Source organism: Meriones unguiculatus, chromosome 6 (assembly GCF_030254825.1).
Source record: "Meriones unguiculatus strain TT.TT164.6M chromosome 6, Bangor_MerUng_6.1, whole genome shotgun sequence".
NCBI classification, from domain to species: Eukaryota; Metazoa; Chordata; class Mammalia; order Rodentia; family Muridae; genus Meriones; species Meriones unguiculatus.
In genome coordinates this window covers 114,412,857-114,438,268 of record NC_083354.1, presented here as the reverse complement: position 1 = coordinate 114,438,268, position 25,412 = coordinate 114,412,857, and the positions used below count along the sequence as shown (strand labels likewise).

The 25,412-nt window shown below is 38.5% G+C and overlaps 1 protein-coding gene across 3 annotated transcripts in view; it reads right to left on the bottom strand.

Annotated features, from left to right (window-relative positions):
• The window catches only part of Sntg1 (syntrophin gamma 1), a 647,228-nt gene that overhangs the window by 110,156 nt on the left and 511,660 nt on the right, over positions 1-25,412 (bottom strand). For all 3 annotated transcript variants that reach the window (XM_060385900.1, XM_060385899.1, XM_060385901.1), the window contains one exon: positions 13,637-13,766. In XM_060385900.1, the coding sequence (XP_060241883.1) occupies positions 13,637-13,766 (130 nt within the window). The remainder of the gene's footprint in view (positions 1-13,636; positions 13,767-25,412) is intronic.

The following is a 25,412-nucleotide window of genomic DNA, read 5'->3' as shown; positions in this document are numbered from 1 at the left end:
GTTTGCTACAGATCCCTAAGCTTCCTATTTCTTTCCCTACAATGATTACACTCTGTAACTGCAGACACAGCTGACTGCAAAACATCACATACTAATCAACCAGAAATCACATTTAGCAGCCAATAAAACCATACCTTTAATTGTTTGATTTTTAGAAATAATTATAGAAATGGTCTAATATTTTATGTGGGTTTGTTATCCTTAAGAGTGTACTATCGAGATCCATAACTTGACCTTTTAAATCTGGAAAATAGTTTGGGAGACCTTATTTGGAAACTTGAGTATTGACTATGTAGCCAGACTGTGCAGGGCAGGAAGCTGGGATTGTGTAGCATAGGCTGAATATAGGCAGGTTGCTGCAGCCCCTGACTCAGTTACACAATAGAGAATGTCTCTTCGAGATGCATCGTATTACAGGCTCCTGTAAACCTAGCCCCAAACACATACACACAGATAGATATCGAGAGAGCATATTTTCAACTTAACTGAAGGATTAAAAACTCATTTGATCAGATTCAACACCTATTTATGATAGAAGCACTCACAAGAGTAGTAATAAAAAGAAACTTCATAACCAATAAAGTGATAGATGAGAAAGTCATAATAAAACTTGATACAGAGTAGTGAAAGACTGAAGCTTTCTCCACAATGGGGAGTAAAACACTCTGGAAAGGTTAGTTAAAATGATTCTATTATAGTATCATAAAGACAAAGTACTTACAGAGTATCAGCAGAAAAAGAAAGGAAACATAAAATACAACTATTAAATGTCACCAAAGAAATTAAAGAAAATGTAAAGAAATATGACAACATTCTATAGTAGCATCTATGATTTTTTATAACTGCCTATTTCAGTATAATATTTTCCCAAAAGTTTCGCAGGTTCAATGAAACTCTTGATATATGTTTTTTCTACTTTTTGAGGAAATAGAGAAACCCTTTCTTAAGCTGGCTTTAGCTCAGAGATGTAGCAAATCCTACAGTGAAACCGAGCTTTGATCCTCTACACTGGAAAGAAAGACAGAAGATAAATGTTTTTTAATTAAGGGGATCTAAAAGAGCCACAATTACACAGGTGATTTGAAAGATTTATTAACGTTTTCTCTAAGTTCTTTCAGTGACGTTTGACAGCTTAACTTGCATTGTCTTTTTTTTTTTTTTTGATAAAGTACCCTCTAGTCATTGATGATGTAGGTGACATTGCTCTCCGTCTCACCTTTCCTGAACAATTCCACATACTGATTTCAAATTTTCTACACATCATCACCAAACTACTGGATATGGACCTACGATTGAGCCTGTGGATGCATGTCTAGCACACCCTCTGAAATCTGTGACGCAAGTGTTCTCAGCAAGGTGCCGAGTTCATTCATGCACATCGAAAACTGGATATCCATACTCCGAGGAATGAATCTGAATCATCCCTTTTATATGCAAAAATCAGCTCAAAGTGAATTCAAACTTTAAATATATCCCCCCAAGCAAGCAAATTCTTTTAGAACATATATATGTCTGAGATCCAACAGGAAAATGAAAAAATAATGGGAAACATGATGTTGCTGATAACTTCCCAAGTAGATAAACCTATTAATCCACAGAGGAAAGAGTAACTACACTGCAATTTCTATAGTGAAAGTATTGCTAACAACAGCGACATGGAGGACTTCGTGAACACAGAAGCTCCAAAGAAAGAAAACGGTGAGTGGTTTCTAATTCACTCATCTTTGAATTCCCATACTTTGTACAGAAGTCAAGTTGATGAATGGAGCTCCATGGTGTTTAGGTGGATAAAAAACGGCCCTTAGCAACAAGGGGTATTTACTCACAAACATTACCAACATGATCATTGAGGAGAAACATTACTCCAAATCTCATAAGCAGGTATGGACGATATTTCTTTAATTGAAATACAGTTACATCTCTTCCCCTTCCTTCTCATTTCATCTCTCCTCAGAATCGTGATCACCTATTCTTTATTATTGTCACGCACATCCACAAACACCCAACAACAACAAACCTGCTGAGTGTCTCTAGTGTCGCTTGTATGTGTACGCTTTTAGGAGGCTCATTTCTGGGGAAGACTAATTTTCTCTCTCTCTCAACAGTCAGTTTTCTGCCGGCTTCACTTCAATTGGTGCCATTATTTCAATGTTGATTAAGAAGCCATGTTGTCAAATTTTTATGGATGTGGCTTCTCTGTCATACTTAGGAGAAACAATCTCTTAGAACACTTCCTGTCCCTCCGGCTCTTACAGATCTTTCTACCTTCTTTTCCACAATATCGCCTGAGCCTTACAAGTAGGTGCTGTACTCTAAATGTAACAATTGGAGTTGGGGCCATGGTCAATTGTGGCTCCTTGTAGTGGTTTTCTGGTGTAGAAAACAGCTTCCAGGGTGTGGAGTCAGTCTTGTGAGGACGTGAAATAACATTGCTCCAGAGATAAACTGATCTGAAAATGAATTACATTAGTCTGTGGGCTCTTTCTGGTGTGTATCCATGCCACTGCTGCTGCTAATCCTCTGCTATTCACAAGCGAAGAGAAGAACAAACATCATCATCATCATCATCATCATCATTATTATTATTATTTATTTTGCTTTACAAGCCCACAGTTGAGCTTATTCATTTTCCAGTGATTTCTTAGGCAAAAAAATGAACAACAACAACAACAAAAAAAAAAAAACCCATAAAACTGCTCAGGACTGCATGAAGTGCAAGGGCCTGGCAAACATAAGAACTAACAGTAAACATATCTACATATATAGTGGTTTTCTTGTTGACCATTCATACATCTTATTTTTCTTAGTTCAGGAAATTTTTCAGTAGTATTTGTCTCACTTATCACATTCATGATTACTGCACACACAAACTGATAATGTGTGTGTGTAAGATCATACCTCACACCTATGCACACTCATATATATTCACAAACACTCCTGCATATACTCCCACATACACAAACACACACTCATACTGATGCACAGCACTGTGATTAATAGCCTAGAAGAAGGCTGCAACTATCCAAATAAGCCTTGTTCAAAAGTTCGCTTTTAAAGCAACTCGTCTTTGTTTGCTTCCACAACAGCAAGAATGCAGACATGCAGGATAATTGGGACTTATGCCGAAGATTTATTTTGCATAGTTTCCAAAATGCAATAAAAAAGTCCTAAATCTTAGGATAAAAGATTTTATACCAAGAACATATAAAAGAACTGAAGCAGAGACATGGCCCTTGTTATATGGTACACATGTATACTGCTGTCATAACGGGCACTAGATAATGCCATAAAAAGTTACCTGTTTGGTGATAATGAAATGGGAAACAGAATAACAGTTAGGAGGTTCCAACTAGAGAAAAGAGAGGAACATAAGGAGAAGGGACAAATAATATCAGTGATGTTTAATAAAGCCCCCATGGAATCATATTATTTTGTACTTACCTAAAATTATATACCACACACACACACACACACACACACACACACACACACACACATAGCTTAAAGAAAATTTAGCCTCTTGGGATGACAAAGTTTTCCATAGGCACCATGGACTAACAAAAACCTTAGCTATGCCTGTCACTGTATAGAATTCATATGGAGGTCACCTGTCCACATCCTGTTGACTATGTTTTGCTGAAGTCCATTCCTGCCATGTGGCCACACTATGAGGCATGTTAAGTGGGGCCCCAGGAATTAGGAGATTGCTATTGCCAGTGTAATATGGGAGGTCCCTGTATAGTGTTTATAACTTTGAGATGGATGAGCTGTGTGCAACTGGACAGACTCTGACCAGAAAGAGGCAAAGAGAGAAGTTAGGCCAACTGATCAAGGGTGCAATCTTCAGCAGACCTGTCAATTTCCCCTATTAAATATGCTTAAAAATAACAAAATTTTCTATGATCACCTCTCCCTGAGGGGGGAGCAGCCTTGCCAGGCCACAGAGGAAGACATTGCAGCCAGTCCTGATGAGGCCTGATAGGCTAGGGTCAGATGGAAAGGGTGTTTCTATTGGTGTTGGCTTTACTTGAGATAAGCTGGTCTGTCTTAATCAAACACCTCCTGACAAAGTTACCAAAATAAAGAATAAAAATATGATTGCCACCCTTTGCATACAATGTGCTACCTAACACACTCTTGCTTTTGCTCTGACTTAAGTGACTGTGTATAGTTATTTGATTTCACTTGACATAACCCAGATTTTTTAGCTGAAACCTACATATCTGACAATTGCATTTTTGTGTAGAGGGAAAATGATGCAGAGAACAACACATTATCTAGAAAGGCACATCTGAAGATTCCCAGTGACTTGATACCCTCTCCATGGGAGAGAGTGATCCCATCCCTATTAATGACATTCTGCTATGCTTGCAGAAAGGAGCCTATCATAACTGCCTTCTGAGAGGCGTTCATCCAGCCGCTGAGGGAAACAGACACAGAGACCCACAGCCAAAGAATAAGCCAAACTTGGCAAGTTTTGTGCAAGAGTGGTAGGATGGATAGAGTGAGCCAGAGGGCTCAAGGAAAAGACACGAAAACCTACAGAGTAAACTAACCTGGGCCCATGGGGGCTCACAGAGACTCAATCACCACCAAAGAGCATACATGGGCTGGACCTGGACCCCCTACACATATGTAGCAGGTGTGCAGCTTGCTCAACATGCAGATCCTCTAAGAATGGGAGTAGGTGCTGTCTCTAACTCTGCTGCCTGCCTTTGGATCCCTTTACTCTTGCTGGGCTACCTTGTCTGGCCTTAGTGAGAGAAGTTGTACTTAGTCCTGCTGCAACTTGAGGTTCCAAGGCGGGTTGTTACTCCTTGAGGGCCTCCCCTTCTCTGAGAAGAAAGAGAGAGGAAAGAGAGGCATGAGAGTAGGACTGGGGGGAGAGATGAGAGGGGACCGGGATCAGGCTGTGGATAGATAGAGAGATAGATAGATAGATAGACAGATAGATAGATAGATATAAGAAAAATATTTGAAATAAGTTTTATACAAAAAGAAGATTCAACATGTTTGTGGCTATGAAAAGGAAGAACTTAGACAACAGTCATGCCTGTTGGAATCTCATGCCGTAGACTCTGATCACGTAGTTAATCTTTAAGAAAACCTACTTTCTAAAAGACTTTATTCTACCATGACTTTCAATTCACCTACAAGGTTGTGACAAAAGACCTTCTATTTACTTATATGTTACCTTTTTACAACCAATATCTTTATGGAGAATAATGTTTTATTTTTCAAGCTTGTCCTTTTGTCCTAATATAGTAAACCCACTCAAAGGGGAGAAAAGGATACTTAACTCATTAAGCATAAAGACTATAGAAAGAAGCTGAAATTCCTACCAAATAAATCCAAATGTCTGATTAATACCCTCTACCTCTTTAGTGAATGGTAAAGGATCTGCCCATTCTTCTGAGGCATTATATTATCCATGGCTCCCTTAGCAGTGGCATGTTTTATGTACTAAACAAGGCGGTGGTTATTGACTCATTTTCAGCCACTATTCGGAAACTTTCCTCAGCTTACTTATCCCATCTTAAGTGCTAGTAGATTGGATACTAGCCCTTTTCCTGAACATCCAAGGATTTCCACTGAATTATATTCTAAGTAATGTGAAGTGAGTTTACGGAAATTTTCTTTTCCATTGATGAAATGGAGACAAATATGTTTGTCCTCACTTATCCATTTTTCTTTTGCCCTGACCACTGAAGTTCTGGTTTGACCTATTGGAGGCCAGCTGTGACATAACTATGAGGTAGCAAAGATGAGGCAGGGCAATAGTATAAAGATAGTGTAGAAAAACACTACCGACTCAAGACAAGCTTCTGAAGGCATCCCAGAACCAGGGACAATCAGGAACTATTATCATGTAGGAGCTTTGTCACACAGAAAGGAAAATGATAGCAAATCTCATGCTTTTCTACAACACAAGAATGCTTCTGAAAAGTCAGTAGCTGTATACTCTGGTGGGTAATGGGTGTTTTAAAGCTATACTGCTGCCAGATCTGACATTCTTGTAAGTATATGGCAGTAAGGGTTGTTACATCGCTTCCAAGTTCAATCAACAAATTATAGGCTCCCACTACCATACCATGCTGCAAACACTTGTTTTTCTATTAAAGTTCATGGATGTGCATGTGTAGCTACACTGAGCACACGCTAATGTTCACACTGTAAAGACACTATAAAACACTAGTTGTTAAATAGTTTCTACAGAAAACACTTATTTTCCTGAGATATGACCTCTTCCTAATGTTTAATATTCTATTAACAACAGTATCCTTTCCTCACATTCATTGGATTGAATGAATTAGTAATAATCCCAGAGTACCAAAATCCATCAGTGTTGTATTAAGGAAAATAAATTATAAGCAAATCCCCCTTGGAATTTTTTACCCAGAACAGACCCAGATTTAAATTCTGCACTTCTCTCTCCCTGAATCTCCCATTTCCCCTTCTCTCTATAATCTGAGTTATGAGTCTGAATAACACTTGAACGATGTCTATCCCTGTCCCTGTGTCTGTTCTTAACACAGTTCTTTCACTCTCTGTATAGAACAGCACCGAAAGCATTATATGGTGAAGGAAACTTCTTTACAGAAATCTTTAACAGAGTTTTACAAGGGATCATGTAAGTGGGTGCCTCCAACTGACCCAGATACCAAACAAGCAAATATTATCAAGTAATAGCAAAATGCTGCTTCCATAATTTATGGTGCATATTTACTACATAAAGTTGTTTTTCAACCTGTTTGTTGCTATCAGGGAATGACTACATTATTGTGAGCACATACACACATACATTGTTCTCTGGGTTTCAACATGAAAAAGTACATTACTTAATACTAAAGCATAGGTTGTAAAAGCTGATTACATGCGACATGGCGGGCAATTCGGTTTGATTGCTATGTTGTTCTCTTAAAGGCAAGTGAAACAAACAGGCTGAGTACACAGTAGGATAGCCGTCTAATGTCTTATGTGACCTGACGGTGTATTATTGACACTGGGTGTGAGGTTTAGCAAAAGTTCTACTGTCTTAGAATATAAACAACATTTTCAGAATATTGTACTCCCACACTCAAAGAACAGCATTCAGTGACTTGGTGCTAATACCATCAAGTATATTATTTACTCTGAGTAGAATCCAGACCTGCTAGGTTCTTGCCCAGAAGGTTTTAGTTTAATTAAATTTGCCTCTTTTGAGCATTAAAACCTTTAAAATCTATGCTACAGTTCATGTGTTGCCTTCTTTTACTAAACAAGAATACCAGCTAAATGAAAACTATGATGCTATTATTTCAAGAGGAAATATTTAATGCCACAAATCTAATAACATAATTTAAATAATATTCCTGCTGCTCTGTCCTTGCTCACTGACTACCTGTCACACACACTCACAGTTCACCTACCAGCGTATATTTCCTAACATCCTGAAGCTGCGACTCTCAGCCTCTCATAATCTGTCACTCCCATGACATGAAAATTTCAACCTCATTCGTGTACTTGACTCTTGTCTTCCTTCTTCATTTGGCTTCTTACACCATGAGAGCAGACTGACCTATTTTTTTTCTCAGTATTACATCCTAGTAATTAACATATTAATGTAGTGATCCCTTAAAAATAAAAATTAAAAAATACCATGAATGCATAAATGGGTAAAAATCTCATAAATCCATCAATGGTGTCAAAACATGTTAATGTCTTAATTAATGCACATATATACTTAAACAAAAATTTATCTTAAACATTATTAGTTTTATAGAAAAAAATTGCAATATGACAGAAAGAGTACTCACATACCACACAGTTTTCTTTATGACTGGAATGTCAGACATTTCTTTACTACAGACTGTTGAGTACAACAGTGAATCAATAGTAACATACTATTGTTGACTGAAATTTATATGCTAATTTCATTTATGTGAATTTTCCAAATACCTGTTTATTTTCCAGATCACTCCCAGGGAACACACATTGCCATGTCTCTCCCAGTTCTAGTTATTTAGCAAAACTCGAAATGGCTTTGTTACGGAAGAAATCTTAACTTTCTACTGGTTGTGGTTCTAGTAATTTCAGAATATTCATTAGTTAGGATCTATACAATGCTTTCTCATACAGAAACTGGGATCACAGATTTTGAGAGACATCCGTATAGGTAAAGTGTCACTGTTATCAGATCTTACGTGAACACAGTCACAACTCTTGCTGCTGCTTTCCTTGCTCACTTTCTTGACTACTGTCTGTGAAATTCCCAACTAGACACTGCTAGAGTTTCTTCTTTCCAACTTGTACATTGCAAAAGATCTCAGTATGTTCTAAGGAACTAAATAATGACAGAAAACACTCTTTTATTATCATAGAATGTTTATTATATATGCTAAGAACTATAACTGAATTATCTGCTGAATAACATTATCCTCAAGATGTGAGACAAATATTAGCTTCTTATAAATCTTAACAAATCACTGACTTTTACAAGCAATGCCTTCTGAACTGTGATGTTTGTCATTTACATAAAGCATCTTATTTAAATATCATCATGTCCTAGAAAGGAAGGCAAGAACAAAGCTGTTTCAGTCTTAAACAATCTGGACTTCTGGTGAATTGTTTAATGGTTGGCTTGCCTCACTGAGTGTTGCAACTGGTGTAACCAATAGTATAACCAGAATTTTTTAATTGAAAAGTTGGTGTGAATATGAGATACATAGTTAAACTTTAAAACATAACCCTCATTTAATCATTATGAAAAGGGAATGTCTTTGGAAGCGTTTCCTGTTTAATACTACAGGGGAATCATATACTCAGAAAATATAACAGAACCTGGAGAAGTCTCATAAGGTCTCACACCTAGATGAAGAGCTACCCGCAATTAACAGCTGTGCACACACAGAGAATCAGTCTTCTCCAAGGATGGGTTCCCTGACAAGCTATCCAGTCTGAAGTGGTCAGCCTTAAGTGCATATACATATGAAAACACTAAATGGATTCAACAGCTTGTATTTATGTAGTTATGTGTATATATGAAAAAATGTTGAACAAATAAGTGGCAATACATTTGGAAGTATGTGGGAGGGTATCAGAGTAGTAGAAAAGAGAAGGGGGGTGATGAAAACGCAGGACTCATATATGAAATTCTCAATAAATAAAATAAAAATCATAGAATATTTGAGCTGATGGGAATAACAAAACTTAAGTATATGACTCATACACTATTCATTCTAAGAAACTTCTATGTTCAGAGACAGGGAGCAGAACAAAGAAGCACAGAATGGCTTGGCAATAGGGGTAGGAAGCAGTCCATGATGGTTTATTGGAAGGAATCATATTTTAAGAAATTTAGTATTTGCCTCTACATTTCTGAGCAACTGCCAAATTGCTACCAAGTCAAAGAAAAAATAACATGTCTTTCCCAAGGCAGAATGAATATAAATGTATGAAAGTTACAAGGCTAGGATTTCTGTTGAGTGTGTAGAAGTATATCCTAATGTGGAGCTGCTGAAGGCTCCATTGCTGCTTGTGAAGTAGTGTGTTGGTCACTTAAGCCTCCCAGCTGAGAGCTATCTGAAGGTGTACAAATGATGCTAGAAACAGAGTACAAACGTCACACTTTATTAAATCCACAAACAGAAAACAGATCTGTCATTTTACAGTTCTGTAGGTTTTCAGTCCCAAGTAGGTCACACAGGGCCAAAACACTGGTGTCGGTAGAAGAGCATTTGTCAGTGGCAGCCCATAGCAAAGGCTGTCACTTCTCCACAGTCACCTTCTGTAAATGGAAGGCCTAGTGGTTACATTTCAATCCCTTGAATGATCTAGGTCAATCTCCAGATATTAAAGTCAGCTGCATGACTATGGGAATCAAAATTGTAACCTTCGTCTCATTTGCCACGGGAAGGAGTATAAGCACAAGATTTGGGACTAGCACAAAGATGGCTTCAGGAGGTCATTACTCTACCTGGCCTTCTGTTAGGCTCAGTGTTAAACTCTTGAAATCAAAGTCAATTGTTTCATTTGTGGTTGGTGAACAAAATAATGTGTTTAATCATGAGGTTTCCATATGTATACCATATAGCACTTTGCCTTTCACTTTCCCCATTACCTGCCACTCCTTCCTGGTCCCCTGCTTCCTCCTTTCTTCCTCTCTCTCTTCCCCCTCTCTTACACACACACACACACACACACACACACACACACACACGGGGGGAGGGAGGAGAGAGAGAGAATAACACTTTTCTGCCTATAAATAAAATATCTAAATCTATTTATCTGCCGGTGGGTATATTTTACTTGGTAAATCAGGCTGGTTCTACCTATCAGCTGCTACATAGCCATTACCCTGGTGTACAAGTTCCTATGTGGTGTGCAGCTACACATTCTTATGTGTATGTAATATACAGGTATATTTCTGGGAGTGGTATGTACCCAAATTACAGGGTAGTTATATTTTAGGCTTTTGGGGAAAATAAATTCTGAGATTTTCATTCATATTCATTTCTATAGTGATGGTATCAGTTTGCATCTTAGCAGTTAGTGTTTAAAAACTGATTTTTCTCCATATTTTCATCAAACATTCGTTCTCATTTTCTATTTTCTTCTTTCCTTCCTTCCCTCCCTTCTTCCCTCCCCCAGCCTTCCTTCTTTCTTTCCTTCCTTTGCTCCTTCCTTTCCTCCCTCCTTTTCTTTCTTTCTTATCTTTTCTTTCTTTCTTCTTTTCTTCCTTCCTTTCTTTTTTTGTCTCTTTATTTCTCTCTTTCCTCTTTGTTTCTTCCTGATCGACAGGGCCTTATTTTGTAGTCCTAACTGGCCACAATTTGCTTTGTAGACCAAGCTGTCTTGAATTTACAGAGTCTGTCTGCCCCTAGCTGTTGAGTTTTAGGATTAATGACATATGCCATCATACAATGCCCAATGTTTAGCAGACTTGAACTTATGATCCTTCTGCCTCTGCCTCTTCAGCCTATCCTATGGGTATGTGCACCAAAACCATCTCATTTGTTTTCTTTCTTTTTTATTTATTTATTTCAATTTCTTCACTTTGTATCCTCACTACAGCTCAGTCCCACCCACCCATCCTTTTCTGCCCCAATGCCCTTTCCCTAGTCCCCTGATAGGGGAGGACTTTCTCCTCTTCTATCTGACCTTAGTCTATCAGGTGGCTAGCTATATCATCTTCCTCTGTTGCCTGGCAAGGCTGCAGCCCCCAGTTGGAGGTGCTCAAAAGAGGCAGCCACTGAGTTCATGTCAGAGACAGGCCCTGTACCCCTTACTAGGGAACCCATTTGAAAACTGAGCAATGTATGGGCTTCCTCTGATCAGGAGTCTAGGGCTTCTCCATGCATGACCCCTAGTTGGAATATCTGTCTCTGCAGGCCCCACTGGGCCCGTGTATTTGGCTCTGTTTTTATCCCTGTGGAGTTCCTGTCCCCTCCAGGTCTTTCTATGTCCCTCTTCTCCCATAAGGTTTCCAGTACTCTGACCAAAGTTTGACTATGGGTCTTAATATCTCCTTTGATACCCTGGTGGGTAGTCTTTCAGAGGTCCTCTGTGGAAGGACCTCCTGTCCTATTCCTTGTCTATCCTACTCCTATGTCTATCCTGTTTGCCCTTCTGAGTGAGGTTTCATCCTCTTCCCGAGGGTCCTCCTTGTGTTTTTAGCTTCTTTAGGACTATAGATTTTAGTATGTTTATCCTATAATATATGGTTAATATCTACTTATAAGTGAGTATATCCATATGTGTCTTTCTGCTCCATTTGTTTTCTTGACACTAACCATTCTGATTGGAGTAACTTGGAATCTCAGAATAGTTTAAATTATAATTGTCTAAGTATGTAAAACACTTTGCAAAGTATTTATAGGCCATTTTTATTTTTCTTGTAAAAAGCTTTCTGTTCAATGCTTTTATCCACTTATTGATTGGATGATCAGTGGGGTTTTTTTTTGTATGTTTTGAAGTCATTATACATTTTAGTATTAATCCTTTGATATACATGAGTGGCATGTCTGTTGCTCATCCTGCAAGCTATTCATTCCGGTTATTGTGTCCTTAATTCACATGATTCCATTTGTCAGTTCTTTCAATTATTTCTCATGTTATTGGAGTGCATTTCAGAAAGCTAGTTCATGTTTATTTCTCCAAGGTTTTCTCCTTGTGTTTTCCTCCAGCTTGAGAAAGTTTCAGGTCTTATATTATAGGTTTTTGTTCACAATGATTTCATTTTTGTGTGTGTGTGTGTGAAGAATAAGAGGTCAAGGTCTAAATGTATTTTTCTGCATGTGGATCTGTATTTCCCAAAAGCATCTGTTAAAGATGTTAAAGAGATCTGTGAAAGATCCCTGCTCTTTCCCACTGTACGTTTTGGTACTATTGTCAGCCTTTAGCTGGTCATATCTGTGTGCATTTATTTCTGGATCCTCTAATATAATCACAGTGATCTTTCTGTCTGTTTGAACAACCTGCTGATTTTGTTATTATTTATTGTTCTTAGTGTAAAATGAGTTTAGATATGACACCTCATAACTTTACTTAGGTTCTGCTGACAGTTATGGGTGCTTTGTGCTTCCATATGCAAAAGGAATATGATTCTGTAATGAATACCATGGAGTTTTGCTGGGGGTTGTGTTCACCAAATTAACAAAGCTTGGCAGAAAGACAGAGCATCATTTTTGCTCAAGTTATGTGCCTTGATCAGGCTTATGGGTACTCAGGTTATTTGTATTTGTTCAGGCACAGCTTAAACCTTTCAAATGTCTGTAATGGCATCACAGTGTAACTCAGCTTCATGCATAATTTCACCCCCAAGATATTTAAAAAATAATGCAAATACTATATTGTTTGTTATAGCAGCCCTGTTGTATTTTGAATAAAGAGATGATAATATGTTCTAAGGTCTTTCCTCTTGCTTGGCTAGAAAACAGTCTAGTGCCCAATTTCTTTTTCCTGGTTTATTATTTTCAAACTTCATTAGAATAGTGGGAAATAGTACCGAGAATATAGAAATCATTTCGATGTAATGATGACGAGGACATGATGACCACAAAGACACACAGAAATTGAGGGAGAAGAAAGGCAGTGGGAAACTATTAGGTGAGAAGTGAATAGAAGTAAATAGGTGAGAAGCTATTTCTATTGACAGAGGCTGTACTGCACAGCTTTTTGCATTCCATAAGGATATCCACTCTTTAGCCTTGTGCCCACAGAGTCCCCTGGGAAAGCTTCATTGTCCATGTTGACACTTGCCTCAGAACCTTCTCACTCACACATTCTCAGCTTCAGTCCTAAGGTTGCTGAAGACAAATCAATACCATTTCCTTAAAATTCAGCAGCCTGTTTGCCTAGCATGCTCTTAAACATGCCATTTCCAAGCAATATTCTGTGTCATGTTTATTTAAGGCAGTTCCTTTTTGCCACCAGGCAAAGGAAACCTGTGAGTGTTTTCTTGCAGATCAGTTGTGCCTGTGCTTTCTCGGTGAGGCAATTTTTCTCTTTTGTTTCAGAGAAATCTCTGAGGAAGTAGAAGGAGGCTTATTCTTGGAATGGCACTAAGCAGATGAAGCAAAGTTAAATGCCACTGAATAGACCTACAACTACTGAAAGACTTTCTGACTAGATATGTATTCCTTGAATCTGTACTTACATTGTGCTTTGTGAGGTTTGAAATGTTGGCTGCTATTGCTTGGAGCCAATCCATGCAGTCTTCAGCAGAGAGGCACTGAAGAATTCCACTGCAGACTCCATCCACAGCAACAACCTGGAAAGCGTTCTGCCTAAGGGTGCATGAGAAGGGAACAGACCAAACACCATGTTAGTTAGCCATTTCTGGCTCAACACAGTAACTGTAGAAGAGTTCCACCTTCATACAACAGGGCAACGAGCTTCCAGATTCAAACTTGATTACCTCCTGTATAAACATAATTTTAAAACGAAGCAACAAAAAGGCCAAGTTATTATGTATTTGCATACGATTAGATGACATTCTTAAATTCAGGTAAATGAGGACAACCATTGATATACAATACAAAGTTTAGGCTGATATTGAACAGCCTCAACTGGGTGAGACTGGCCGGGGGGGAGGGGACTTCTTTTCCCCTTGGCCTAACATGCCCAGTCTTTGATTCTGTCTCTATCCTCTTGATATTAGTTCATCCATTTTCTGAGATATAGAGTAAAAATTGCAAGCACAAACAAATACTAAGCATTGCATGGCCTGAGAATTATTGTGTTGTGTGTTGTGGGGTGCTTAAGAAAATTCACAAGTCAGATTAAAATCTACCAATGATGAAGTGGTAGACAATTTCCATAGCTGAATATCCAAAACACAGCGCAAACTACAACTATTCACATATTCTTTCTAAATACTTACCTTTACCGGCTCTATTAGTCTCACAACTGGGCATTTGAGGATATTAGATATAATGCATTTCCTGAAACAAGGGGAAACCCAGAGAGCGCAGGTCTGGCTCAGGGTTATGGGTAGGCTTCTGTCCATTTCAGATTCAGTCTCTAACAGGAATACCTGATGATAGTTTTGGCAGCCAAAGCACTCTGCATTCAAATTGTTAACTATTTTTAGAGAAACCAGTTTTTACACCTGATACTTCATACTGAAGGCAGAAGAATGCTCAAACATATATCATTTATTTTCTGTTTAAAATGTTTGTTTGAAATGAAGTGACTTTAAACTTCTTATGAGAAAACTGTGCTTCATGCAAAATGTATATTCAAAATTCACCTGTACACTGAGCTTAATTCTTACTTGAGGTTGGAGAATGGCTCAGCAGTTAAAATCAATGAATCTCTTTTCAGACAGCCCAGGTTCTATTTCCGACACTCATATGGAATCTCACAACCATTTGTAAGCTACAGTTCCTTTTGGGGCTTCCAAGGGAACCAAGTACCCATGTGTTGCACAGAGATCCATGCATGCCAGACATTCTTACACATAAATAAATATTTCAAGTCCAGGCAGAAGCACAACCGTCTATGAAGAATGAGGACATTTTGACCATACCAATTTATATTTTTCCACTCTTCTTAAGCTACAATAAAAGCACGACAGCTGGATATTTTCAGCTGAGTAAAGTCAGTACATTAAGATCAATTCTGAAATCTACTTAATATATCTTGTATAATCTCAGATAGAATAAACCCGGAAGATTGATCTTCTGTAACCCAGACCTACATATTAATACAAAACAGTTTTTATACTCTGCATAATGAATTAAAATACATATATATCTTAAATTATCAAAGTTAATTGTTCTAGTTCAATTCATAATTGCTTCTATGTCATAAGTATTTTTTTACTTTTGAGGATTAGATAGAAGCGAGATAGAGAGTGATTTCTTTTAGAAACAAGGGTTTCAGAAGCTGAAATATACAGGGTTATTGTGACGTGGCTGCCTCTTCTATGAGCAAGAACCTGAGTATAGAATAGGCAGGCAAAATTAAGGAAGGCTCTGTGGGCTTTGCAAGCAATGAAAAGCTGGCATAGATTCATAATATGTATTTGTGTGGTTATCATGGATAGATAAGCAGTGAGGGTAGGCCTATTATGACATTAGGAAAAAAATCATGGAACTAGTGAAATTTTCTAAGGTGCATAAATGAATTAAGATACTTGAACAGATACAATTTAATAACTGTGGTTAAAAATAGAGAGTGGGAGACAACAAAACCAAAATTGTTCTAGAGTTTTGAACCTAAACAGCAGAACAGTTATGTTTTCTATGGTGGGGAAGACAAGGAAAAACATAAATCTTACCCAAAAATAAAGAAATCTAAAAATAAAAACTAGGGGCCTGAAAAACATGGTGTGTTTTGAGAGAGACAGGTTTCTGAATCCATTACAGTAGGCATCATCAGTGAGATGTTGATGTTAAGCTGGTGACTAACTTTATGTTTAAAAGTTTAATATTACTGTGCTTAATAGAACTATCAAGCAAAAATGGACTTCCAAATATTAAAGGCCATTAAGGATTAATTTCTGTAATTGCCTGGTCTTGTAAATTTTAACAAAACTGTTGTTTACTCCAGGTAATAGGACATAAGGTCACCTGCTGGTAGACCACTGGTTTTGGTCTTGGTTTTCTGTAAGCAAAAGCTTGTTGTGAATGAGAAGACCTTCTGTTTGCGGAAGAACAGAACGTAACTTTGTGTTCTTTGCCTTTATAAATCCCTAACTTTGGTGGCTGGGTGCTACATTCAAGAATCCTGAGACCCATAACATTTGAGAGCTTATTCAGGATTTGGACAGTCAGCTCCATCCATTGTTTTTTTAGCCAGCCTTAGGAGGCTGGGGGGCTCCAGGCATATTGGAAGCTGAGAGATAGGATAGGCCAGTGTTAGGAGGGAGCCAGGGGTCTTTAATGACAAAAAGACTTTACAAAAGAGCTGTAGTCCCTGAGTGTTTCCAGCATGCTGGGAACCAAGAAACTGGATCCGCCCAGCTCTTGGAAAGAGCTACTGGCGGATTCTCAACACTTCGATTGTGAAAAAAGAGGCACCAGAAAACCTCCAGAGGTTAGATAAGGATCCTGTTTGCCTGTAGCACAAAGCAAACTTTTGCAAAATTTTGCGGCACTCATGGAAAAGCTGGACACAGGAGTTTGCTGGCCTTGTTGAAAAAGCCAAGATGGAAATTGGCTACTGGGTATATGATAAAATGTCACTGCCAAATGTTTTTATCTAGATCCCCTCCCCCATCCCCGACTGTGTGAATATTCTGTCTTTTTAAGTCAGTGTTTGATGGATCTGTATTTTCTGGTGTGTTCATAACTTTGTTGCAGATGAGGGAGCCAGGAGACAGGTAGGAGGGAAAAGAGTAGGCACAGCTGAGGTGCATACAGGATGTTTAATAGCTGGGGCGTGTCTCAGCCCTTTCCTGCACTGTCCTCTGTCTAGATCCAGCAGGTTTTTTGTTGTTGTTGTTTTGTTTTTCCATATCTCTTAGCCTTCTTTGTTTTCAGCTTATTCTGGTTCCTCTGTCTAGGCACAGATTCCGTTTTACAGGGATTCAGGTGTCTTTTGGGTATGGATAATATTACAATGTTGTTTTATACTGTTCGACATGAGTGAGAAGCTAGCTCTAGAATTTGGCTATGTCTTCCACTCCTCTAGACTCAAACATGTTTGTTGAAATGTTTCCTACAAAATCTCTCTCTTGTATCAATCAGGCAGGCCACCTGACTATATGATGGAGAAAGGAGAGAAAAAATAAAAAAATAGACTATTCCTAATGGGAATTATTTCCACTCAGCTCGTACTTTCTTTTTTGTTTGTTTGTTTCATTTAACCCTCTAAAACTTTTGCTGAAATATGAAACTTATCTCAAAATTTGAAAGACTATTATATAAACTTTCTGTACCTGAAGATTTGTAAGTCTGTTGAGTATGGTTAAAGATGTAATAATTTTTAATCTTCATTCAAGGTAACATATTTGAAGTTTGTTTGCAGTGTTCAATAACTCTTTGCTCTTTTAAAAAATGATTAGATACCAGTTCTTCTAGATGTCAGCTTTATCTCAGAATGCTGGCATGGGATAAACCAAAATGTTTGTCTTTGAATGTTCTCAAATTTTATTGGGTCTGCAAGTATCAGTGGTGTGATATATGCAGAGATTCTTCTAGTAAATTTTCAAATACTAGTTTTCACTTTAAACAGAAGGATATGGAGATGTACATAACTGAGCTAACAGAATACACCATTTCAGGACCCAGGAGAGTAGGTCTGAGAAATCCATTTTAAAGTGTCAACACAGAAAATGCTGCCAGGACCTGAACAAAGTAAAAAAGCTTCAGAAAGGAAACTGTCTCAAAAAAGAAATTAGCCCAGGTCACTTCCTGTCTTTGGTTGCTTGTCTATCTGACCAGAATTTGATGCCAACGTGACAGTCACTATCAGGAGCTGGCATCCTTAGTTGGGTCTTTAAAATATTACTTAAAAGCAACAAACAGAGGTTTAATGTCATGAGATAGGATCTGGATATGGCTTTGAATAGACTAATTTAATAAAGATCTGTGTTATTCTAGATTAGGAATAACAGAGGCCCAAGAAACAGAGTGAATTAGGGGGCAAAGAGATAAAAGAAAAATTAAAATATGGGGAAAGAGATAAGCAGTTAAAGTGCTAGGACCACAGATATGAGCACCAAAACCTGAGCTATTGCTATCATTTTTTATTAAGTTATTTTTATTAATGAAAATTTATTCATTTTTGTATCCCAGCTGTAGCCCTTTCCCTTGTCCCCTCCTAATCCTACCCTTCCTCCCTCTTCTGCTCCCTCTTCCCTCCCCCAGTCCACTGATAGGGGATGTCCTCTTCCCCTTTCCTCTGACCTTGCCTTTCAGGTCTCATCAGGACTGGCTGCATTGTCTTCCTCTGTGGACTGGTAAGGCTGCACTCCCATCAGGGGAAGGTGATCAAAGAGCCAGCCACTGAGTTCATGTCTGAGACAGTCCCTGTTCTCCTTGCGAGGGAACCCACTTGGATACTGAGTCGCCATGGGCTACATCTGAGCAGGGGTTCTAGGTTATCTCCATGCATGGTCCTTAGTTGGAGTATCAGTCTCAGGAAAGACCCCTGGGTCCAGATTTCTTGGTTCTATTGCTCTCCTTGTGGAGCTCCTGTCACCTCCAGATCTTTCCATCTCCCCCCTCTTTCGTAGGATTGCCTGAACTCTGTCCAAAGTTTGGCTATGAGTCTCAGCATCTGCTTTAATACCCTGCTGGGTAGAGTCTTTCAGGGACCCTCTGTGGTAAGCTACTGTCCTGTTTCTTGTTTTCTCCCTCTTCCAACGTCCATCCTGTTTGTCTTTCTGAATGAGAATTAATCATCTTACCCTGGGTCCTCCTTCTTGCTTAGCTTCTGTAGGTGTGCAGATTTTAGGACGTTTATTCTATATTATATGTCTAATATCTGCTTATAAGTGAGTATATGCCATGTGTGTCTTTCTGATTCTGGGATACCTCACTCAGGATGATCTTTTCTAGTTTCCACCACTTGCCTGCAATTTTCATGATTTTCTTGTTTATGATGTAGGAAGACAATGACCTAAGCAGTTTTCCACAAGCCTATGGAATAGCTCTTCTTATCTAAGGTTTATTCAGAACAAAAGAAACTGACTTAAAAATGTGTATCTGGCCTCTTTTTTTTGAATAGTTTTGTAAACATTAGCTATTTGGATAAACAATCATATAAGAAACTGATATTCTATAATGATGCATCATGAAAAAAAATTTAAAAAGGAGATTCTCAGTTGCTCTATGGGCTTCATTTATGATTTGAAATTTTATTTCAGTATAAAAAGAGCTTCAATTTACAAATTATATTTTTAAAGCTATGAATAAATACAGATTAATATAAATAATTAATACAAATAAATGTAAATTAATAGTCACCTTATAGAAGGTCAAAATCTTTGAAATTCTCAGCACTATGTTTGTAGTCATGATAAAGAACAAATATAATTCATTGACAGGTATGAACTTTATTTAACCTTCTGTATATGTTTTCAAGGTTAATCCTATAACAAGTAACTAAAAACAAGTAAAGCTTATTTAAATTCAGATATGCTTAATAGATTGCCTTCAAAAACTTTTCCAAGATCTGCTGAATATGACATTTAAAGTATTTAATGAAAATATCTTTCTGTGATTGCCTAAACTGTCAGCTCCTAGCTGTAGTTTAAGGTACCCTCCAAAGAAGATGACTCCACCAAGACTGTGGTAAAACTAACCAATGGGCACAACTGCCACATACCTCACCCATATCAGGACCCCTATGAGCCTGTGGACAAGCAGGAGACTGGAGAATTGACTGCCTCTCTTAGCCTAATCAAGGTAGATCAGTCTCTCAATTTCTTCACACATGACATAAGAGTGTCTCTTGGATCTTTTGGATCTGGCAGCCAAAGGCTGATACTGCTCTGAGTAGCCATCAGAGAGACAATGCTAGACTGAAGCCATTGTGCCTCCATGGAGATTACTGTGGGTGCTGAGGAAAAGCCTGGGGTAACCAATCCAGGCAGCAGGTGAGCCCCTGTCATTTTGCTGATACAGAGGATGCTCAGTTTATACATCCTGGTCATATGTATCCTTCTCAGATGTCTTATGGTGTTGATGGAAAACTGTAGTTTTATCATAATACAGGTAGCTGAATCATCAATGCATTTCATATATAAAAAAGCAGAACTTGCTTTTGCTGGGGCTATTGGGTTTTCTGGTAAGAGAGTTAAAATTACAAAACAGGTTTTTCATGTAACATTTTACTTTCCCTCTATTTAAAAGAACTTTGTTTTGCAAAGACTGCTCTCAGTTTGTTACTTCAAACCACTTTAATCATGGTAAATGATTAAATGGAGAGAGGAAAAGGATTGAGATTTGTACAAGTTATTATGGCATAAGAAAATAATTTTAAAGAAATAATAAAACATAAGGACAATTATGGAGTTAAGACTTTAAATGTCCAAAGCTTTAATGTGTTAATCAATGGAGCCCTGATAAGCTATTAATCTGGCTACAATAAAGCACTGACAACTACTATAATAGTCATAAGCTCAAACTTTTAAATTTCTTCTTTTCATAGTAACAAAAAATTCGTCTCATCAGTGTGTGTGTGTGTGTGTGTGTGTGTGTGTATCCAAATTCTGGACAGAGGAAAGAATGTTAATGCTTTTAACCTTTTGGTTATATCATTATATCATTATCATCATTTGGGTCCTAAATCTTTTACTATGACTCAAAAGTATGAGTCAATTCCTTTTTCTACAATTTGAATTTTTGCACAGATTATAATGTCAATGAGAAAAACTATTTCTTCCTTTTGTAAGCTTTAAATTCATGTAAGCTTTAGGGAATCGTAACTTGGATTCACCTGTCTCTGGCCAAGTGGACTCCAGATAAGTACAACTAAAGGTTTTCTACCTACTACTTATTCCTGAGGGAGAAGTTCTAAATGTAAGATTTTGCTTTAAGTTCCCAACTTTAACCTCTTTCCCTAGTGTAAATCTGTCTCAGCAGATATTCACTGGAGTGACAGACATCATACAGGAATAAGCTGCAGACTATAAATTTCTCCAAAAGGCCCAGACTTCTGGACTTGCTGAAAAATGATGTAAACAAGTGCAGCCAACGTGATTGCCCTTGTATCTTCAGCAAGGTTAGGCAACCAGATAATCCTGATGAATGACTCCATGGCCTGAATCTCCTCCTAGCCTGACTAGCATTCCAGCCTCTCTAGGACCTGATAATGACATCCTAATTCCAGCTATGAAGCAGTTACAGAAGATAGTATGTCACCCTCATCCTCACAAACAGAATTTTTAGGTCTAAAGCAAACACATCTCATAAGCCTGATCATACTTCCTCCACCATTGCCAAAGAAGATACCCTCCATTCTGAGATACATAACACCCAGGTCAAACGTATCACAGGACAGCAACCAGGCTTCAAAGGAATGGAACATTCCAGAGACTTGTGAAGGTCCATTAAAAATAAGACTGATGTGGATTGTAGACTGATAATGTTGTTTTGTCCTAGCACATAGCCTTCTGCTCTTTCATGGGATATAAGTCTGGATCTTCCTTTAAAAGAAAATGCAAACTTGTCATAAAAATCTTACTGCTCCCCTATACCACTTTGTCAGGTGGAGATTCCTTATTTCACTTCCTAGTTACAACTGATTTGTTAGTAAGCTTTGATGGGTTGTGTTCTTATTTGCCTTTTTTGGCAGGTGCAGCAATCCTTGAAATTCTGTATCTTGATATCACTGGTTCCCTGGATGTTTGTTTATGATTGTCCAGTAGGGAGAAAACATATATGCAGGAATATAAGCCTTTCCAGCTTCCATGTTCATCAAAAAATGTGCAATACCCCTCCCCATAACACTCATGCTTAAGCATAGGTTGAGGAATAGCATGACCCTGTAGATACAATTTGGTTTTTAAAAAAAAAGAAAAGAAAAGAAACCACAGAAATATAAGAACATGTTTTTGTTTTAATCCCAGGTGCAAGAATAAGGGGCTGCTTCACTGTAGGTGACTGTGATTTGCCTCATGCTCCAGCAGAGGTATGATTTTGCCAGCTGAGAATAGTTTCTGCGATGGTATGATGTTTGGAATTCTGGGCATTTTTCAGAATACAGAGAAATGCTAGAACCCCAATAGGTAGAATGCTTGTCGATAGTTGGATGTTGTTGGCTATGGTTTGCTAGATATCCTGATGGCAAAGATCAAACTTGGCCCAAGAGGCTTGATGTCCCTAATCAGCAGGAGGTAGTCTAAGAATAAGGATGCCTCCCTTCTTATCCTTCTTTTTTCTCCATTCTAGTGTCAGCCATGGAAAAGGGTGGAAGAAAGAAGAACACACAAATTAGATAATAGTGGCTACAAGTGGTGCCCAGGTGAAGGGCTAGGCAGGATGAGAAACTTGATTTCAAATGCTATAAAAGAAATGGCAGAAGACAAAAGAATAGAATAAAAAAAAAACTGTTGTGGCTACTTCTGCTGGGAAATTGGGAAATGCCCCTACTTCCCCCTCCCACTTTGCTCCAAGAGAGAATTTTCTTCTCTCTCTCTCCTCTCTCTCTGCCTCTCTGTCTCTCTCTCTGTCTGTCTTTCTTTCTCTTTGTCCTTCCTATATCCTGCTTCATAAAAGATTGACAGAATGGCAACAGGAAAAGTTGCATGTGGAGGTGGAAGCAATTGAGAGGCAAGAAATGCTGGAAATGGGAGAAATGAAAGGCTCAAACCAAATGACTGAGCAAGAAAGTAGGAGTTTTCCTCAGGAGGACTTCAGAAAACTGCACACAGGCAGAACAAGACCCTACCTGGTGCCATGAACTTTTGGCTTACAGTTCCTTCAGCCCCTGGCTGCACAAGGAGCCAGGTGGGTAGCAGGAGGGTTTGGGGTGGGAGAGGAGAGGTCTCGAAAGGTGGTAAGGTCAGAAAGAAAAAGTCGAAAAAAACATGTTTTGAAAGAAATGGCTATTCTGGAACCCACTAGAGGAGGGTATTACCCAAGACTGGAAGGGACTGGTAACAGCTGACCAGATGCCAGTCCACACCTGCAATGGTTAGCAGAGTGGAGGAAAGAAGCCACGAATATTGAATAGTGAAACAGAGCGAGGGGGATGAACATAGTAGAAGATCATGGTACTTCTGATACACAAGAACAAATTCAATATGATGATGCTATTATAAAACACTGTTGCTTAGCTGCACCCATCAGAATGGCTAAGATCAAAAACCCAAGCAACAGCACATGATGGTAAGGAAGTGGAGCAAGGGGAACACACTCAATTGCTGGTGGGAGTGCAAACTTGTACAACCACTTTGGAAATCAGTCTGTTACTATTTTAGAAAATTGATAATAGTTCTACCTCAAGACCCAGCTATACATAAGAGGTGGTCCACCATTCAACAAGGACATTTGCTCAAGTATGTTCATAGCAGCTTTATTCGTAATAGCCAGAAACTGGAAACTCAAATGTCCCTTCACTGAAGAATTGATAAAGAAAATGTGGTACATTTACAAAATAATAAAACTCAGTTACTAAAAACAGGAAATCATGAAATTTGTAGGTAAATAGATGGAACTAGAAGAGATCATTCTGAGTGAGGTAACATAGACCCAGAAATACAAACACGGTATATGCTCACTTATGAGTGGATATTAGCCATATAATACAGGGTAACCATACTACAAGCCACAGACCCAAAGAAGCTAAGTAACAAGGAGGGCCGAAGGGAGAATTCTTGATTCCCACTCAGAAGGAGAAACAAAATAAACATCGGAAGTGGACTAAGTGTGGGAACTGGGTGGGAGAGGGTATGGAGAGGAGAATGAGGGTCGGGATCAGATGTGGGGAGAGCAGGAGTGAGAGATGAGAAGGATCAGAGAGAAAAAGGAAACCAAAGAGGGGACATATCTGAGACAAGATAGGTCCCTGAGAGGATATGGGGGTACTCTAGCTGAGACTCCTCACAGTGTCAGTAGCCAGGCAGCATTTCCAGTGGAGGGAGGGGGACACCAACCCATCAAGAAAACCTTTGACCCAAAATTTATCTTGCCTACAAGATGTGCAGGGATAAAGATGGAGCAGAAATTGAGGGAATGGCCAATTAATGTCTGGTCCAACCTAAGACCCACCCCATAGGAAAAGCCAACCCCTGACGCTATTAATAATACTCTCTTATGCTTTCAGACAGAGCCTAGCAAAACTGTCCTGAGAGGCCCCACCAAGCAGCAGATCAAAACAGATGCGGATTCATCTCTGGGTCTCTTATGTTTTTCAGCTCTTCTACTTAAAAAAAAAAAAAAGTTTGTTGAAACTCTTCCAAGTATTTATCTTCCCATGTCCTCCCCTAAGTCTAGCCTGATGTGTATGCAGACCTCTTCTTCCACACCTTTTCCTTAAGCTACAAGATTTAGCCTGGGTCACACAGCAGTGTAGCCTCAGCTGGCCTTTCCTACTTTTACTTGAGGCTTGAATCCATATCCTTCCTACTTATACACCACACAACAGGGCTCTCTCATGTAATATCCAAGCGTTACACTCAGAATTCTCTTCTCCCCCACTCCCACCTTGGAACAGGAAACATTCTGTAGTAAAAACCCAATTATACCCACCTGACTGTGTTCCACCCAAGCTACTTCTCATCTTTAGACCCAGTCTGCCCCACTTCCTTTCTTTTCCTCATCATTGTTCCATTTATAACAAACTTCATAGATAAAGAAAGTCAGCATTCCACATGTTAAGATTTCATCTCAGGAATGTTTATCAACAGTTTATCAAGCCAGTATTTTCTCTCCAAAATGTACCAGTCTTGTAAAGATGTTTGCCAATGAGAATTATCTACATGAACTCTAGGACACACAGAAATTAAATCATCATGACATCCTCAAAGACTTTAAGGAGTTTAAAGAAGACAAAAAGAAACATCTTAGTTAAATCAAAAAGAATACAGACATCTAAAGGTAACAATAAAAGAAATATTATAAAATAAAAGATCAGGCCAGAATAGTACAAAACAAACAACAAAACAAAAAGAACAAAAATAAGCATCAGAAACACATATATGCAAAGGTCCCATAATGTTTAAAAAAAAAAAAAGTCTGACAAAACTTTATAAGAAAAAGTACCTTCAACACTCCATTATCCAGTTAGTGCATTTTCTGTTGGCCACGTGCTACTAGCATGGGACCTGGCCATAAAAGGTGTTTGTATACCCAGTGAGACTCCACTGGTGAAACTAGCTTTTCACTTGTAAGTATTATCAATTGGATATAGATTCTGGGTTACAGATTGGAGCTTGTGTGTTCTTCCCCTTTCAGTGATGGCTCCTCATCCGGCCTAGACTTGTACAAGTCTTGTGTATGCTGCCAAGTCCCTAAGTTGATATGTGAGTCAGTCCA